This window comes from Peromyscus californicus, unplaced genomic scaffold (assembly GCF_007827085.1).
Source record: "Peromyscus californicus insignis strain IS unplaced genomic scaffold, ASM782708v3 Scaffold_14__1_contigs__length_90479793_seg_1, whole genome shotgun sequence".
NCBI classification, from domain to species: domain Eukaryota; kingdom Metazoa; phylum Chordata; class Mammalia; order Rodentia; family Cricetidae; genus Peromyscus; species Peromyscus californicus.
This window is the reverse complement of record NW_026294435.1, coordinates 1,905,329-1,925,246: the sequence shown is the minus strand read 5'-3', so window position 1 is coordinate 1,925,246 and position 19,918 is coordinate 1,905,329. Positions and strand designations below refer to the sequence as shown.

General features: G+C 34.7%; 1 protein-coding gene across 4 annotated transcripts in view; it reads right to left on the bottom strand.

Annotated features, from left to right (window-relative positions):
* Positions 1–19,918, bottom strand: part of Cdh19 (cadherin 19) — a 108,611-nt gene that overhangs the window by 59,963 nt on the left and 28,730 nt on the right. For 3 of the 4 annotated variants that reach the window (XM_052736451.1, XM_052736450.1, XM_052736447.1), the window contains exons 2-3: positions 18,346–18,568; positions 16,328–16,619 (exon numbers count right to left, since the gene is read on the bottom strand). In XM_052736451.1, coding sequence (XP_052592411.1) covers positions 16,328–16,619; positions 18,346–18,564 — 511 coding nt within the window. In that variant the 5' untranslated portion in view covers positions 18,565–18,568. Of the gene's footprint in view, positions 1–16,327; positions 16,620–18,345; positions 18,650–19,918 lie in introns of all 4 variants that reach the window. The other variant, XM_052736448.1, reaches the window with a different exon arrangement.

The following is a 19,918-nucleotide window of genomic DNA, read 5'->3' as shown; positions in this document are numbered from 1 at the left end:
GTAATAAGACAATTTAAGGAGATCAAGAGGATAGAAATAAGAAAGGATTAAGGCAAAGTTTTGAGAGTCGCTGGTAGCAAAAGTCCATGAGAGTATACAACAGTGACAACTAGTGTTCAGAGGATCAACCTATCAGAACTAAGAGTTCTGTTAGAGAAAACCATCATGCAAGGCATTATGGAATTACTGCATTTTGAATGAATTGCCTGTCTCTTGTAAACTTGTGCAATAATGGCTATGATTCTAACCATTTACTATGCATTTCCATGTTATGTGTACATGTACCCTCATGATTGCATCTCAATCTTATGGGCACATATAATTGTGGATAGTCTAGAAGATGGTTTCTTATTTAACTGTACAACTTTTATTAATAGAAACACTAAAATATGCTTCATACTAGACCTATTGTTCCATGTGGACCAGAGACACTTAGAGGTATTACCACTTACCATCCTTAGCTACTAACAAGATGAATATTAGCCAGACTAAATGTCTTTGTAGAATTTTCACAGAGTGGAATTGCAGATGTCTGGCTTTGTTGGATCGAAACTCTTTAGAAGAATTATAGTGAACCAGAAGTGATAGTGCTGGTGTCTGGCCTTGGTATATCTTAGTCCTTCAAGAGATCAATAGCACCTATGTTGCCCTAAGCTTCCTCCATTAGCACCTCCCCACTGTGATTCAAATAAATATTAACACTTTGTATTTATTTCTACACCAGTTTTTAATGCAAGATTTTAGGCTCAGTAGACTAATTATATATAGGTCCTGAGATCCAGGTGACTAACAGAAAAAGACTGTTAACTGACTAACCATATCTGCATATTATTAATCATACAAAATAGTACACATGTTCTTTGCCTTTTTCTTAAATCTTTTATTGGTTTAATTTCTTTCCTTGTAACATTTGTAGCTCACCCTTTAAGAGATAGCCAGAACCTTTTACATCCTACAGCTGTTGTCAATCACCAATTAAGTTGACCAAGTCTTTGCCAAGTATTACTTTTATCAGAATACGTGTCCCTGAGAGTTTACTTTGTGGATTTTACTAACAAGCTGTTAATGAATGGATATATATATACATACATACACTTGGGGAAATAAAGAAAAGAAGATGGAAAAGACCTAGATAGATATGAGAGAAAACAACAGAAGAATTGATTGAGAAGAACAAAGATGAGAATGGAGACAGAAAGAACTAGGTAGAATGATGAGAGAACAGCAGAAGGGACTGAGAGCAGGAGGGGCTGGGAGGAGCTAAGTATGAGAACAGAAAAGAAACTGTGTAGATAGAACTAAATTAGAAGAATAAAGGAATGTACAAATGAACTCAGTGTGCTTAGATTCATTTGGTATCCCTCAGATTAAAATCCTTAGCTACTTGTAGTATCTGTTCTGCACTCTGACAGAAATCCTCTCAAGGCAGGCATTTGTGGGGAATTCATTAGCAAAGTAACCTGATTCACAGATAATATTATAGTAAATATGTGACACCAAAAATTATACCAGGGAATGCCTACAGCTGATAAACACCTTTAGTGAATTGGCTGGATACAAAATGAACTAAAAAATAGCCTCCCTATATACAAATTATAAATAGGATAAGAAAGAAATAAGAGAAACAACACCCTCCACAATAGCCACAAATAATATAACATATCTTGGAGTAACTTTAACCAAATAAGTGAAAGGCTTATAAGACAAGAACTTTAAGTCTTTCAAGAAAGAAATTGAAGAGAATATCAGAAAATCTAAAGACCTGCCATTCTCTTGGATAGGTAAGACTAACGTAGGAAAAATGACAATCTTATGAAAAGCAATCTACAGTTTCAATTCAATTCCCATCAAAATCCCAACACAATTCTTTAAAAAAATTAAAAAAAAACAATACTCAACTTCATTTGGAAAAATAAAAACTCAGGATAGCTAAAAAAATCCTGTACAACAAAGGAACTCCTTGAAACATAACCATTCCTGACTTCAACTTCTAGTGTGGAGCTATAGTAATAAAAACAGCTTGATATTGTCCTTAAAACAGACATGTGGGTATGAACACCTAATTTGTGATAAAGAAGCCAAAATTATACAATGGAAAAAAGAAAGCATCTTCAATAATTGGTGCTGGGATAACTGGATGTTCATATATATAAGAATGCAAATAGATCCATATTTATTGCACTGCATGAAAAGCAAGTCCAAATTGATCAAAGACCTCAACATGAAAGAGGGAAGTAGCCTCAAACTCATTTGCACAGGAGACTATTTCCCGAATATAACATCAGAAACATAGACAATAAGATTGACAATTAACATATGAGACCTCCTAAAATTGAAAAGCTTCTATAAGGCAAAGCACACTGTCAATGAGACAAAACAGTAGCCTACAGAAAAGATCTTTACCAACCTCACATCTAGCAGAAGGCTAATCTCCAAAATATATAAAGAACTCAAGACACAAGACATCAAAATACTAAATAATCCAATGATAAAATGAGGTAGAGATCTACAAAGAGAATTTTTAATAGAAGAATCTCAAATGGCCAAAATACGTTTAAGGAATTTCTCAACATCCTTAGTCATCAGGGAACTACAATTTGAAATTACTCTGGGATATCATCTTAACACCTGTCAGAATAGCTAAGATAAAAAACACCAATGACAGCATATGTTGGAAAGGATATGGAGTAAGGGGAACAATCTTCCACTGCTGGTGGAAGTACAAACTTAGACATCCACTTTGTAAATCAGTTTGTCAGTTTCTCAGAAAATCAAAACTCAATCTACCACAAGATCCTATGATAATACCATTGGGCATATAACCAAAGGATGCTTAATCATACTGTAAGAACACTTGCCAAACCATGTGTGGGAGTCCATAGAGGTTTCCTAGTGAGATCTGAGTTTGCTTTACCCAGCAGGACTGCATAAGGGGAAGTATTGACTACATGCATGGTTACTAGGTGTTTGGAAGGGTCTGCACTTGCTGTGCTAGGTGCCGTCTTTTGCTCCACCCCTTGGAATTCCTTTAAAAAGCCCTTTAGAAGAGACAGAAGGGGCCAGTAGATAAGGATCCAGGCCCTCCTGAGACTTTCTTGTGTTTCTATCTGTCTCTCTCACATCTAGATAATCCCACACCAACAAATACCAAAGAAGAGAAATACACAACACTACCAACAAAAAATAACAGGTCATTAATATCCATTAATTTCAATGGTCTCAATTCACCTATAAAAAGACACAGGCTGACAGAATGCATATGGAAAGAGGATCCATCCTTCTGCTGCATACAAGAAACACACCTCAAATTTAAAGACAAACACTATCTCAGAGTGAAAGGATGGTAAAAGAGTTTCCAATCAAATGGACTTAAGAAGCAAGCTGGTGTAGCTATCCTAATAACTAATAAAATAGACTTCAAACTAAAATCAAATGAAAGAGATCAAGAAGGACATTACATACTCATTACAGGAAAGATCCACCAAGATGAAGTCTCAGTTCTGAACATTTATGCTCCAAAAGAAACATTACTAAAGCTTAAATAACACATCAAACCCCCACACTAGTAGTAGGAGATTTCAACACCCCACTCTCACCACTGGATAGACCTGCCAGACTGAAACTTAACAGAGAAATAAGGGACCTAACAGAAGTTATGACTCAAATGGACTTAATAGATAACTACAGAACATTCCACCCTAACACAAAAGAATATACCTTCTTCTCAGCACCCCATGGAACCTTCTCTAAATGTGATCACATGCTCAGTCACAAAGCAAATCTCAACAGATACAGAAAAAAATTTTGAATAAACTCCTGTATTTTATTGGATCACCATTGGTTAAAGTTAGATTTCAACATCAGCAAAACTTATAGAAAGCCTACAATCTCATGGAAACTGAACAATGCCCAAGTGAATCACCAATGTGTCAAGGAAGAAATAAAGAAAGAAATCAAAGATTTTAAAGAATTCAATGAAAATGAAAGTACAGCATACCAAAACTCATGGGACAGCATGAAAGCAGTGCTAAGAGGAAAATTCATAGCACTAAATACCCACATAAAGGAGATGGAGAAATCTCATACTAGTGACTTAACAGCACACCTGAAAGCTCTAGAACAAAAAAAGCAAACTCAACCAAGAGGTATCAAAGCCAAGATTGAGGGCTTTAATCAATGAAATAGAAACAAAGAGAATGATACAAAGAATCAATAAAACAGAGTTGGTTCTTTGAAAAAATCAACGAGATAGACAAGCCTTTATCCAAATTAACCAAAAGAGAGACAGAACATCCAAATCAACAATATCAGAAATGAAAAGAGAGACATAACAACACACAATGAGGAAATCCAGAGAATCATAAGGTCATACTTCAAAAACCTACTCCACAAAATTGGAAAAGCTGAAAGAAATGGACAATTTTCTGGATAGGTACCACATACTAAAATTAAATTAATACCAGATAAATTATTTAAATAGGCCAGAAACCCCTAAGGAAATAGAAATAGTCATTAAAAGTCTCCCAACCAAAAAAAGCCCAGGACCAGATGATTTCAGTGCAGAATTCTACCAGAATTTCGAAGAAGAGCTAATTCTAATACTCTTCAAATTGTTCCACACAATAGAAACAGAAGGAACACTAACAATCATTTTATGAGGCTACAGTTACCCTGATACCCAAACCACACAAAGATGCAACAAAGAAAGAGAATTACAGATCAATCTTCCCCATGAAAATTAATGCAAAAATACTCAATAAAATATTGACAAACCAAATCCAAGCATAAATCAAAAAAATTATGCACCTTGATCAAGTAGGCTTCATCCCAGGGATGCAAGGATGGTTCAACATACAAAAATTCTATTTACATTTTTATCCCTCACTCCTCAAGAGTATCCTGTGGAAAAAAGTTGTGGGTGGCTCCCCCACAACCATGTTCATAGCAGCATTAATAGTAATAGCCAGAATCTGGGAACAACCTAAATGCCCCTCAATTGAAGAATGGATAAATAAAATGTTGTCCACACTGGAGTAATATTCAGCAGTAAAAAGCAATGGCATCATGAAATTTGCAGGAAAATTTTTGGAACTAGAAAAAAAGTCATCTACAGTGAGTTAGCCCAGACCCAGAAACATGAGGAATTGGAATAACTGATATGGGAGAGGTATGGAGAGGGAGAACAATGAAATAGATATCTTGACAGAGTGAGCCATTATGCGGTTAGGGATAAATGTATTCTCAAAAAAACTCCTAAAAAACCACAAGGATGTCCCCAACTAAAGACTCCAGCAATAGTGGTGAGGGTACCTGAACTGGACTTTTCATACTTTTAGATTTGTGATTACCGTAATTGTCCTGATAGAACCTTTACCGAGCAACTGATGGAAGCAGATGCAGAGATCCACAGCCAAGCACTAGGCCTGTTGAGGTCTGCAAGAATATGCAGTAGATGACAGCTGATATTCATTAGGTCTGCCAACCAGATGAACAACTATTTGATGGAAGAATCTTATTAAGCAAGGCTTATGAGACCATTGCCTATGAATAACTGTCTGCTTCTGTCTAATTTTCTTGTGCCACCACACTTATTCTTTAAAATAGCCATGTGATTCTTCCCACAACTGTTTTCAATGTGTTCCTCATTTATTGGGCACTGCTAATCCTGTGAATGATAGTAGGATGACTTCTTCCTATACTGTAAAATTCTGGTGAATAAAATAAACCTTCAGAGTTAAGCCTTTTTTCTATAAAATAACGAGAAATGTAGAAGCCCCTTTTGTATCATTAGCTAGGTGATAATGCAATCAATTAGACTGAGTATCTCTGTGAATGGAATATCAGTTAAACTTTCACAGATAATGTACAAGGACATAACTGCAGGTGTCTCGTTTATTGAATCAGCCTTTTAGACACAAAAGGACTTAAATTACTGCCAGTTTCTTTTGCAAAATCTAGCTGATAGCACAGACCAGTGGAATTCCCTACTCAAAATTCTTTAGCAGTTAACACTCTGCATGTAATTCTAATCTCAGTTTATTATAGTGGGTAGCTGTTCCAGCTTTGACCTGGAAGTATTACCCTCAATGAAGTTTCCGGTAACTGTCATGCCTACCTATTGCCTGCCCTTGAGGCGGGTCTGAGACAGGAGCCCTTAAGACCCGAGATCCAGATGGGGCTGCTCTTTTGGTTCCTGGTAATCCTGAATGTTACATGGTAGACTGAGCAGAGTTCTCCAGAGATCACTGCTGGACTGCACTTCATCTCTCCCAGACCATGTAAACTATCCCTTTACTTGTTGTATAGTAAAACCCCCAAATAAACCTAACTTTTAACTACTTAGAGTTACCTTAATGCTTCCACCATAGTTTATGGTACAAGATTCTAGGCTCAGCTACCTAACTGTTTATGTTCAAGTCCTGAAATTTATGTTGATAAAAGGAAAACGCAGTTAACCAAGTCTGGAGACAAACAGCTTTACACCCAGAAAACTGTGGGAAAGGCTTCAAAAATGGCCAAGACTGGTCTGGCCTCACAGCCTTGAATGAAAAAGTTATAAACTTCCCTCTTTGTCCTCTGGGTTTGCACACAGGATGAGAAAATGCATTTTCAGACTTGGGATGATTTTCAATGTCAGCTTTTGGTGAAAGTGTTGAAGTGTCCAATGCTATTTGTCTCCACTGTTGTTTTATAGCCTTCCTCTTTCAGGTTACCATGGTTACTCACAAACTGCTCAAAAACTGCTTCCAGCAATGTTGCTGCACTCTCCTCTTAAAGCTGCAAGAAAAACTGACACCTTTATGTTTTGTTAATCACATAATGTTAGCCTATAAGGATAAATACACTTAAGAAGTGTAGAATATCATGCAACTTCATCTCTTCCTTAGACCTCTCAATAGGTTAGCCTTTTTCCTCTGTAATCCCTGATAGGGTATCTCCTCATGAGACAGCTTTATAGCTAAATTCCCCTTTACAGTTGCCCACTTAACAGAAAGCTGACAATTTTGAGTGTGTCCCTTATTGTTTACTCAAGGAATGCATTGTGACCCTGAGAAGTAGTTTTTGTAAACTTTTTCATTGCCTAAAGTTTCTTGTTGAGTATGTATGAAAGCTGTACTAACAAAAGAGCTGGAAAGAATAAAACCCATGACCCTCAGATTGTGTGTGAATATTTATTTCCTCAGAGAGATAAGAAATATTTCTAAGTCCTGCTATTTTTAAGGCTTTCTTTCTATAGCCCTGGTACAGTTCTGGGAGCTTGTCTTTTAGGCTGCAATGTGGGTCAAGCTACAGGAGTTCAATTGAAGAGAGGAAGGAGGGACAAGATCATGGTGGGACAACCCACAGAGACAGATGACCTGAGCTTGTGAGAGCTCATGTACTCTAGACCAACAGCTAGGGAGCCTGCAGGCCCTCTTTATGTGCATGACAGATGTGTAGATTGGTCTGTTTGTGGGTCACCTAGGACTGGTAACAGGATCTTTCCCTGTTGCATGAGTTTATTTTTTGGAACATATTTCCTATAGTGGAATGCCTCACTCAGGTTTAATACAGAGAGGGAGAGCTTAGACTTGCCTCAACTTGATATGCTATGCTTTGTTGACTCCCATTGGAGGCCTTACCTTTTCTGAGAAGAGGATGTGGGGCAGAAATGAGGTAGAAGGAGGGAACAAGAGGAGAGGTGGAAGGAGAAATTGTGGCTTGTATGTAAAATAAAAAAATTAATAATACAAAATCATGGCTAAGAAAAAAGAATTCCAGTGGAGGGATTGGGATCTCAATCAAACCACCAAATTTTCAACCTACAACTTGGCCTATGTACAAGATGTGCTCAAGTAAAGGTAGTGCAGAAATTGAGGGAGTGACCAACCAATGACTGACCAAACTTTAAAACCCATGACCCAGAGGCAGCCTAGCCCAGAGACTTAGCATAGGTCTGGCAGAAAAAAAAATGTCAATGTAATGATTCCAAATTATATTCTGCTATACTCTTAGATTGATGTCTAGTCTCAACTGTCATCAGAGAGGCTGCACCCAGCAACTGATGGAAACAGAGGCATATACCCACAGTCAAACATTAGGTAGGAATGAATCATGTGAAAAAAGGGGAGGAAGGCTTGAAGAAGCCATTGAGGTCAAGGAAAACACAAGAAAACCTAGAGAACAAATTAACCTGGGCTCATAGTGGCTCACAGAGTTTGAACAGCCATCCAGGGATCCTGAATGTGACTGACCTAGGCCTTCTGCATATTTGTTACAGATGTGTAACTTGGTCTTCTTGTTGGATTAGACATTGTTGATGTATTTGTTACTTGTATATTGTATATAGTTATTGCAGTTATTTTATATAGTTTTTCTTATATTAGTTATAACTTTTTAATTTTTTTATTAGACAAAAAAGGGAAAACGTGGTGATATTTTATTTGTGCTTTAATAAATAAAGCTTGCCTGGAGATAAGAGGAAAAAGTCAGCAATTATAAGTAAACACAGAAGTCAGGCAATGGTAGCACACACCTTTAATCCTGTCAGTTGGCAGGGAGGTATATGTCTGGTTCTCTGTGAGTTCAAGGCCACACTGGGAACAGAGCCAGATGTGGTGGCACATGCCTTAAATTCCAACAGTAGTTAACCATGGAAATCTGGAGGTCTGGATAGACAGACAGGTAATGACAGATCTGGGAAGGAAGAGGAAGTGATGTTGCTGGACAGAGAGCAAATCAGATGGCAGAACAGCAAAGCATACATAGCTGTGAGTAGACAGGAAGTATCCCAGTTTTTGGAAGCTGTGGGCTTGATGAGGTGGGGTTGGCTGGTGGCTCTTCCTATTCCTCTGATCTCTCTCAGGGTTTAACTCCAATTTCTGGCTCCTTTTTTTTTATTTAATAAGATAGTTTAGTGATCCGTCTACACTGGACTCATAACAGTGGAGCTCAAGCTTTCTCTGACACCGTTGCTTTTTTTTGGATGCTATTATTCATTCTGTACAGCCTTGTCCAGCCTTAATAAGAGAGGGGATACCCTAGTCTCACTAAAACTTGATACTTGATATACCATGGCTGTCTGATATTCATGTGAGGCACACCTTTTTCTTAAGAGAAACAGAGGAGGAAGTGTGGGATGGAGGGTGATGGAGGAGGGAGTGGGAAAAGAGGAGTAAGAGGAGACTTTGATCGTGATATAAAAAAAACAAACAAAACACTACATGGTAAATAGTAACCCACTAATTAGTTTACTTGTCTCAAATAAACATAAAACATACAAACAGTACAACATTCCTTGGCTCTACATTGCATTATTATTTGACATTTAATTCATGAGAAACTTTCTCATAAATGTTAATTTAAGTATTAAGTCTTCCTGTTTATCTACTGAATCTTTACAACTATCATAAAGTTTTTTTTGTGAAAATACAATATTAGAATTAGTATATGTTGTCAAACTATTTGTAGGAATACCTATCATACAGGTGATATTGGACCTTGCACCAGGTGTTCCAGAGGAAGGTACAGTTTTGTTCTCTTTGGCAATTGTACTTGCTGATTAAATTCTTTCATTTTTTATGGCAGAGATAGAATTATAATAAGATTATTGTACAGTATTAGAAGACAATATATACAGTACTTATAAAATTTCATATGAATCACCATGTTTCAGGTAATGTTAATAAGTGCTAAACTATAAAGCTAAGTGAATTTTGAAGATTGGAATAAACATTAATGGTAGAATCAATAATAGACTTTCTGAACATATCGAAATTATTTTGTAGGCATTAGATATAATCTCATGTAAGGAATTTGTAACTCTGTCAATGTGTTACTTAAAATTTATTATCACCCAAGAGTTTTATGGAAAACCTAAAGATTCTGGCTGAACTCTTAATTTTATCATCTGCAACAGAATCTCATTGGCTTGTAATGCCTCATACCATAGAGAGTATTTTATCGTCTAATAATGATAGGAGACATCCAAACACAAAAAACATAAAAAAGTGATAAAATTTTATATGCACACTAATCATAAGGAATGTAGCAAATTGTAACTAAGACAGGATAAAATTGAATTGTATATTTATTACTGGACACTTAATTAAATACATGTGCCACAGTTTATTTTAGTGATGACTGCTGAGAGTCAAACCATGGATTTCATTATGACTCATTTATTTTAATATGTAAGTATTATATTGGTTTTATACTTTTAAGTATGCAATTAAAATATTTTCTGCATATTAGAGAAATATAAATTGTGTTATGAAACAACTCTTTTGTATTTTCATATAAGGCATAACTTATCCAGGCTTGCCTAGTACTCTTGGTATAGATGATGCTGGTCTTGAATTAATAGAGGTCTATATACCTGTGGCTCCTGAGTGCTAGGTTTAAAGTTTTGAACCACAATATGCACCCTTGAAGCAGCTACTTTAACATACAGATTTATTCACCTAGATTTTATTGAGATATTTACTTGTATGGTTTTCAACTCTAAAGTAGTGCATATTATATAAAACTATTTACCTGGGATTTACATTAATTATTTTTCTAACAATGAAACAGTAAAAAGATACAATAAATGATTAAGTAATGAGATTAATTATAGAAGCAATTATTTCATCAGAACTTTGCATCTACATTCATACTGGGACACAATTTCATTAATGGGAAGACTTTCACCTACTGGTAAGTCTTCAATAAATACATCATATTATTTATATTTGAGGTATAATTCCTTAACATCCCAGAAATTATAAGGAGCATTAGGAAGCAGCTTCTGTTTCCCACTTCTCACCTTAATTGTGTAAAGTGTTTTTCAGTCACTTTGTTTTTCTGATCACGGCTACTTACAAATAAGTCAGTGGTTATATTTATGAACTGCATATTTGACACCTTTGCCTTTAATACTTGGAGACAATATCATTCAAGTGCATTAAGCTCTGTTTAATGAAGCTGGTGATACATACAGAAGAAATAGAATAACAATTAATCAAAATCCATTCACTAGAACTTATATGTAAACTTTTAAGATTCTGGGAATTAAATTTTCAAATGTACCAAACTTAAAAAAGAAATAAGTAATTTTCTGATAAGTAATTATAATTATTAATATTTGTTTATATTTGCATTTGAATTTATCTGTTTATCACATACATGCTAATATATTATGATATATTCTATAAAATTAATGGTAACTATTATTGAAAATAACTCTATGTACTCTTTCAAAATCAGTAAACACACAATTCAAGATATTCTTTTAACTCTAATAGAATTCATTATATATATTTTATTTACATTTCAAAGATGAGAAGCTGTTATAGTCATTCTTTTTTTCTTTTTTTTCGTTTTTCCACACAGGGTTTCTCTGTGTAGTTTTGGTGCCTGTCCTGAATCTCACTCTGTAGACCAGCCTAGCCTTGAAGACACAGAAATCTGCCTGGCTCTGCCTCCCATATGCTGGGGTTAAAGGCATATGCCAATGCTGTTCAGCCGTTATAGTCGTTCTTAGGGAATAAAGTCAACATAATTTCACTCACAAGTTATGTTATATTTTAATAATAAAATCATCAAGATGATATTGTAATTAACAACAGATGCTTGCTAGTTTTGAAACTGAAGTACTGGGATATTTCCCGCAATAAAAGATTTGGTAGATTCTATTTATTTCATTGAGCACCTGGGAAAAGAGATAAAGAAGATTTCACTACTAGCCATCTTGTTTATTATAAGGAGAAAGACATAAAACCAAACTTTAAAGGCTTTTGCTTTCCAATGTCCATTATGTTTGTACACATACATAATGGTCATAGGGTTGCAACAAGAAGTTTCAATCAGAGTATGAAAACCATAAATGTTTATTCATTATTTTTGTTGAACATATAGTGTGACCTAATTTATCAAAACATTTTAAAATAATTTATAGAAAATAAATTACATGAACGTATTTTGCCAACAAGGGTTGGCATACAAGGGCTTTTCTCTGAAACTATGACTTAGATAAGTAAAGAAAATTTCCTAACTGAAAGACAGGTACAAAATCTATTTTAAATAATATTTTATTTTGTGTGAATAACATTTTAGCTTTTTGCTCCCACATATGCTTATGAAATAATTGAGTACCTGGTGCCTCTGGAGGCAAGCAGAGGCTATGAAAATATCTAGAAGAAAATTTACAGAGTTGTATGATGTCATATGTGGGTTTATGGCATCAAAATTGTTCCCCTGAAAGAGCAGCCACTTCTATTAACTGCTGAGCTATCCCTCTAGTAACACACAGTCTGTTTTCATTATCCCCTCTCTCTTTAACGTAACATTTTGTAAGAAAACTGACTGCCATCATTAAAAGGGAAGACAATTAAAATAAGTTGTTATTCAGGTCAATTGCAAAGATATAAAAATGAACATACAACTTCAGCAAAAAATTTCAGGATAATAATTGACTAATTACTTGCAATTTATAATCCCTTGGGTCACTGTGTGTCTTCATGCACTTTCATGGAGTCTCCCTTATATATACATTGGCCACCTCTCAAATGGATCTCATGTTTTGTGCAGCATTTTCATACACACATGCATACTTCTGTCTAGTTATTCAGTCATTTTCTCCTCAATAACTCTGTATCTTTTAGCCTCATACATCTTATATTTTTGTGTAGAAGGAAGAAAATAACTTTGCAGTCCAGTCGAACAAATGAAAGCACACACACACACACACACACACACACACACACACACACACACACACACACTTTTATCTCAATTGAACTTGTCCAAGCTTGAAAGAAACTATTTCAAATGTAGATGTAATCTAGAAAACCCAACATTGTATAGAAAGAGTAAGTGTTTAATACACAAAATGTATGAAAGAATAAAAGCATCACATTTTGTCTTAGAAGTATATGCAATTTTGGATCAGTAAGGCATATATTATTAACTAAATAGTCCAGTAGATAATGTATATAATGTGAATTTCTTATAGCAATCTAAGTCAAATTTTAGTTCAAAGTGCAGATACAAATAAAAGTTGGCAACTGATTCTAATACAACAAACACATTTAAGAAAGACAAACTAAAGCTCTGGCAGTGACTGATGTTTAAATTAAATTTTAAAAATGTGAATTTTGAAGCACAGCTCTTGTAAAATGTCAACATGCAGCCTAAGAGCAATTGCCATCAACAGATAATGAATATAAAGATGAGTGTGAGGGAGAATTAACAATGTATTTGCAGAAAAGAATTCACAAAATGTGGTAATGATATACTTAGGAAAGCAAATTAAATCTCATATTATCTTACTAGTTGATTTATTTACTACAGGTGAAATGTAACAGATATACACTAATGCTTCAAAAGGAAATCATTGGTAAAAGAGCAAAACAATGAGAAAACTTCAATAGTAGCCAGCTTAATAAAAACTGCTGTCCATTCCTCATTGCTTTTATTTGGACTCCATTTAAGTCTGAACACTGATTGATGCCCCCAAAGTATCTACTGCATCCCACAGATTAACTACATAGCTTGCAAATTAACTTTAAGATGCAAATGAACAAAGAAACATGTAGTCACCAAATGTGTTGTTGTTTTTTTGTCAACCTGACACAAGTACATACTTGTGGGAAGAGGGAATCTAAATTAACAAAATGACTCCATGAGAATGCCCTGTAGGCAAGTGGCGCCTCCACTCAGAAGGTTGTCAAGGATGTATATAAAAGAATGAAGTAAGTCGTGAGAAGCAAACTAGAAGCAAGCAAGTGCTGTTCCATGGCTTCTGTTTCAATTCACACTAAGTTCCTGCTCTACTTTGAGTTCCTGCTATGACTTCCTTCAGTGATGGAACTATAAGATTGAATAATCTTTTCCTCTACATATTACTGTTACTTTTCCTCATGGTTTTTATTACAGAAATAGAAACTCTAGGACAGCACAAACTTCATAAATAAAACTGTGTTATTATTGACTGTGTGTTACTAGTTAATAGTGTTATTCTGTATTATACTGTAACAGAATAACACTATTAACTAAACATAATCATTGCCTGTAGGCTTCCTAATTCTGTAAGCTGCTGTTCATTTTATTTCTCTTCTTTTACATATAAAATGTTAAACTGCTGTGGGATGTTCTGTTTGGCAAATGTGTTGCTGATTAGTCAATAAATAAAACACTGATTGGCCATTGGCTAGGCAGGAAGTGTAGGCGGGACAAGGAGGAGAATAAAGCTGGGAAGTGGAAGGCTGAGGGAGAGAGACACTGCCAGCCGCCAGGATGACAAGCAGCATATGAAGATGCCGGTAAGCCACGAGCCATGTGGCAAGGTATAGATTAATAGAAATGGATTAATTTAAGCTGTAAGAACAGTTAGCAAGAAGCCTGCCACGGCCATACAGTTTGTAACCAATATAAGTCTCTGTGTTTACTTGGTCGGGTCTGAGTGGCTATGGGACTGGCAGGTGAGAGAGATTTGTCCTGACTGTGGGCCAGGCAGGAAAACTCTAGCAACATTAGACCATTTTCCAAGTTCTACTATTTATGTCAAATTTCACAGAAAAATCAAAAGAAAACAATCACTCATTAGCTGATTCTTTAGGAAGCCATCAGATTCCATGAATTTTGCGCATGTGTCCAGGATCCAGGGAAACTCTTTTTATCCAAGAATAGTTTGACAATAGTTACATTACTTTTCTGGTGCTCCATAAATATGCCATTACACTATAATCTAATTAATCACACTCAAATCATTCATGTACTTTCTTTGTGTATGTGCTTTTGTACATGTCTATGATGTGTGTGTTTTGCATGTCATGAATTCACTCACACATGCAATTATGGTCACTCTCCTATGGAGATCTTCATCCATTATACATGACTGGTTTTTTTATACCAATTTTTCTCTCTCAAAAAACTGACCCACATCTCTAGACAAATAATGACCCTCATACTTCACCCATATTTAACATCCACCATATACTAATTATAAGCATGCTTATTTAAAATTAGTTTTTTTGAGGGAATTGTATGTTTAACTAATATAAGTATTATTCTAGAAAATAATTACTAAAAGTCCATTATGATTCTATTTTTACTTTTAAACAAAATATTCTAAGTACACGATAATACCGTAAGTTACATAAGTGGAGAAAAAGACCAAACAAGGAAGAACAAAAGAAATGAAAGAAGACAAGAAATCTGTTTGATATCAAAAAAAAAATTTAAAGGAGTTTAAAAATATTTTAACAAAATTTGTTTTTGACACATTATGTCAATATGTATCATTTATGTTGTAATTATATTGTTTCATAGAACAATATTATCTCATAATCAAATCAGAATGGCACCCCTAATTTATAATTGGTATGGTAAGTAAAAAAATCAGGAAAAGTGCAATGGGAAATATATTATACACTCAATGGAAAATGATTTCAAATTTCTATAAATAAGTTTCAAAATATGTTAGCATATTTTAAAATGATCATGACTAAATAAATTATTTATCATTTTAAACAGATTTTTAAATTAAATTCGACTGTAATTGTGCTATCCACATTTTGTCAGACTTAATAAAAGAATTTTTATATCCATAAATTCCCTTTACTTCAAAGTTATTTTTGATCTCCAAAGTAGTTGATAACGTTTTCCCATTGAAATCATCTCTTATTCATTCAATACATTATTGACTTTAATGGCAACAATGATGAAAAGGAACTTGAAATGAGCAAAGATGCAGGTAAATGTTTATGCACTTTTTTAAAAAATATTCCTTGTTCTTGATGGCTACAGCAGTTTTTATTGTACAAATTATTTCTTTTAACTCGTTATGCATATCTTATAGAATTTATTAATCTACTGAATATAAACATCTAAACTTTTTAAACATAATTTGAAGGCTTATAGGAAAATTGCTTTGCAATACAGGGTGACAAATAATAAAAATATAAATTTTAGCTCAATTTTACTTGAATGTTCAAGTTTGAAATTAAATTCATTTCAGATATAAATGAAACCAAGGAAAAACAGCATTATATATACAGAAGTTTGTATTTCATACATACAGTGTATGCAACAATACAACCATCACATTATATGACAGAAGTACAAACAATTTTGAAGCACTAATAAAGTACTAATTAGAGTTCACTAGAAAAAACTTTATAATTTTTCTTCTAATTTTACTTTATAAAATATTATATTACATGATTCTGCAAATACTTTACTTAAAAATTTTGTCACAGGAAAGGTTAATATGGAAATTAAACCAATGTTTTACCAAATGTATACTCAAAAATTTTAATCTATTGTCATTGTTAATTAAGCTATGATGTAAATTAATATGCAATACCTTCTGGAGACATCTCCGGAACAGTGGCTTCATAGGGTTCATATAGGAATTTGGGTTCATTATCATTGATATCCAAAACTCTGATGACAAACTCAGACTCAGGTTCCACAGCCTTTCCAGTGATGGTGTCTGTTACCTGGGCTCTCAGGATGTAGAGGGATTGTTCCTCTCTATCGAGCTTCCGGATGGCAAATATGTCACCTGTTCGTTCATCAATGCTGAAGCTTCCAGCTCCTGTGCCCAGTAGATTGTACTGGAAAGAGTTGTTTCCATTGTCTAATTCAGATCTTAGCTGCAAGTAAAGATAGACAACTCTATTTCTGAATATATGCAAATTCAACTTGGTATTCATAATTTTCATGTATTTTAATCAGTTTCAAGTGAATAATTCTACATCATTCTTTTTATTATTATTATCATTGGTTTTTTGAAAGAGTTTTTCTGTGTAGTCCTGCATGTATTGAAACTGACTCTGTAGAATAGGTTGGCTTTGAAATCAGAGATCCACCTGCCTCTGTTTCCCTAGTGCTGGGATTAAATACATGAACTACCCCCACCCACTTTATAATTCTTCATCATGTCAACTGAGGTAAAATATTATCATATGTATAACCATGTCAGTAATGGAGAGGTTCCTGATTTCCAATATAATTAAGTAGCAAGATTTTATTATTTTAAACAAGTAAGTCTAATTAGTTTAGACTTATTTATAATTAGACTAATTATAATTAGTCTAAAATTACATTATTTATAATTAATCTGATTATAATATAATATTATTTATAATTAGAATAATTAGACTTATTGGACTTAAAAATAATTCTAATTAGTTGATACTAATTAGTTTAGGATTTTCAGGCTGGAGAGATGTCTCAGTGTTTGAGAGTCCTGGCTGCTCTTTCAGAGGATCGGGTTCAAATACCAGCACCCACATGGTGGCTCACAACTGTCTATAACTCCAGTTCCAGGGGATTCAATGACTTCTGGAATTCATAGCCACCATACATGCATGTGTTACAAATACATTCATGCAGACAAATATTTATGCATATCACTAAAAATAGACTAAGTATATAACATGCAGAACCAGTCATTTATGTGTCATAGCCACGTATATGATTCACCTGTAGATATCTTAGAAAAAAAAAGACCAGAAAAATTTAATTTGTGTCTTGCACACACAGGCACATATAGGAAGGTTTATAATATTTGTAGTTGAATACATTTATATATATGCTTTGCAGCTAGGATAGATAAAGTGTTCATGGATTCTGAGGACCAGGCTAACATGTCACTCTCCCAAATAGTCTAAAAACAGTAAGTGAATTCTGAAGTAGTCACCCTTTGTACCTAATTAAATTTTACTGCCACCTAACTGCAGGTAACTTATTTTGATACATCTATTGAGAGCAAGAGAGTTACAGAGAAGGGCATGCTATTGTAATTACGTTTGTTTAAATTAAATAAAATAAGAGTAAAAAAACAAATACAGAGATTGGAGAGGTTCTGTCTCATTAAGGAATTTTTTTTTTAAATAATGTTCTCAAAGTGAAAACAATCATTTTTTTTTTCATTTGAACTATACTAATTAAATGATGTGTGTAGGCTGCTGAAATTCCCGAGCTGGTAAAAGAGATGGAATTAATATGCTTAGTTAAAAATGAGTGAAGGTAAGTCAATAGATACTTAGCATAGCAGCATATCAAGCTGAGTACTGCTGATAAATGGCATTTGACTCTGTGGTTGCTTTGATCCATTTCCACAAATAACCTAATTACATTTCTTAATGCTAATAAATGGATATAACACATTCATGAAAAGACAGAAAGAGAAGTTTGAAAACTGGACTTCCCTCTTCAAGTTTTGAGTTGTGTTTCAAATTCAAATTTATTATTGTGCTCATGTTTGGTAATTCCTAATGGCTCCCTTAAATATGTGTAAATCATCAGACTTTCCTAACCCATTCACATCACATATTTATGTAGCCATCTACTGTAATTATTCCAGAAAATAAGTACCCGTCCAACATGTTGTCTAGTATCCATTTCCTCTGGTACAACGAATTGGTTCCACACCCAGCCACGCTTAGCTCTTCCAGGAAATGGGGTTTCTTTCTGAGCCCTCCCAGCTGGCAAGTTCTCTGCAACTTTAAGGTAATACCAAAGGAGAGGAATCACCAACATCCAGTGTTTCAGGAAACAGCAATTCATTGTTGTGTGTGTTTGGATTCTAAGCATTATTCTGCAGAAGAAAAGGAATGATGCAAACAAAATGCATTTGTTTCTCAATACTCCTTTATAATCTTAAGTATCCTGTATATTCCTAAAACACAGAAAACAGAATGAAAATTGACATTAAAAAATATTTTCTCACATAATTACTATAGACAGGTTACAACATTTGCAGCTGGGAATAAGGGAATAAAAAGACATTCAATTTATCTTGCAATTAAGCTAGTTAATTGTATTTTGTAGCTCAGCAATGATCTTATTTGTGATGCTCTGAATTTCAGCTCAAGCACCATTTGTTTTAAATTGCACTCATAAATCTGCTGGAGGGTTGCAGTATTCCTTTAACAATCTCTTTGATCGACAGCTGACATTGAGATAGATCCAATTGTGTTACAATTTAACTAGCTTACTTCCTTCTTTATTTCTATCTCAAGAAAACTCCAGCTAAGTGATTAATGCAACAATCAAGCCAGGAGATAAAAAAAAAAAAAAAAAAAAAAAAATCTTGCCGGGCGGTGGTGGCGCATGCCTTTAATCCCAGCACTTGGGAGGCAGAGCCAGGTGGATCTCTGTGAGTTTGAGACAAGCCTGGGCTACAGAGTGAGTTCCAGGACAGGCTCCAATGCTACACAGAGAAACCCTGTCTCGAAAAAACCAAAAAAAAAAAAAAAAAAACTCTTCCTTTCACATCCTAGAAATAAGATTTACCATACAATTTCTCATTATGATATTATGACAAATAAAAGTAATTCAAAATAAATTTCTAACCTGAGAGATTTAGAAGTTAGTGAGACTGGTGTTACAAAGCACTTTGACTAAACTGTTAATGCAAAGTTGTTTACTCTTTGAAAATTAAATAATTAGTGACTGTAAAGATGGCACTGTGATTGAAAATGGAATAATGAGGGGGAAAAGCATTCTTATCACATCAAATAAATGACATTGACCATGGTCTCCTATTCCTTGTTCTCCCTCTCTGTTGTTGATCCAGCTGGGATCTCCCGCTCCCCCAAGCTCTCTTTCCCTCGACCCTCGCCTTTCAATACCCCCACTCATGTCCAGGCTGTTCATGTAGATCTCATTCCATTTCTCTGTCATTGGGCGATCCCTGTGTCTTTCTTGGGGTCCTGTTTTCCGGGTAGCCTCCCTGGTGATGTGAGTAGCAGACAATTCATCCTTGTTTCATGTCTAGTATCCTGCTATGAGTGAGTACATACCATGTTTGTCTTTCTGAGTCTGGGTTACCTCACTCAGGATGATTTTTTCTAGATCCATCCATTTGTCTGCAAACCTCATGATGCCATTGTTTTTTTCTGCTGAGTAGTATTCCATTGTGTATATGTACCACATTTTGTTTATC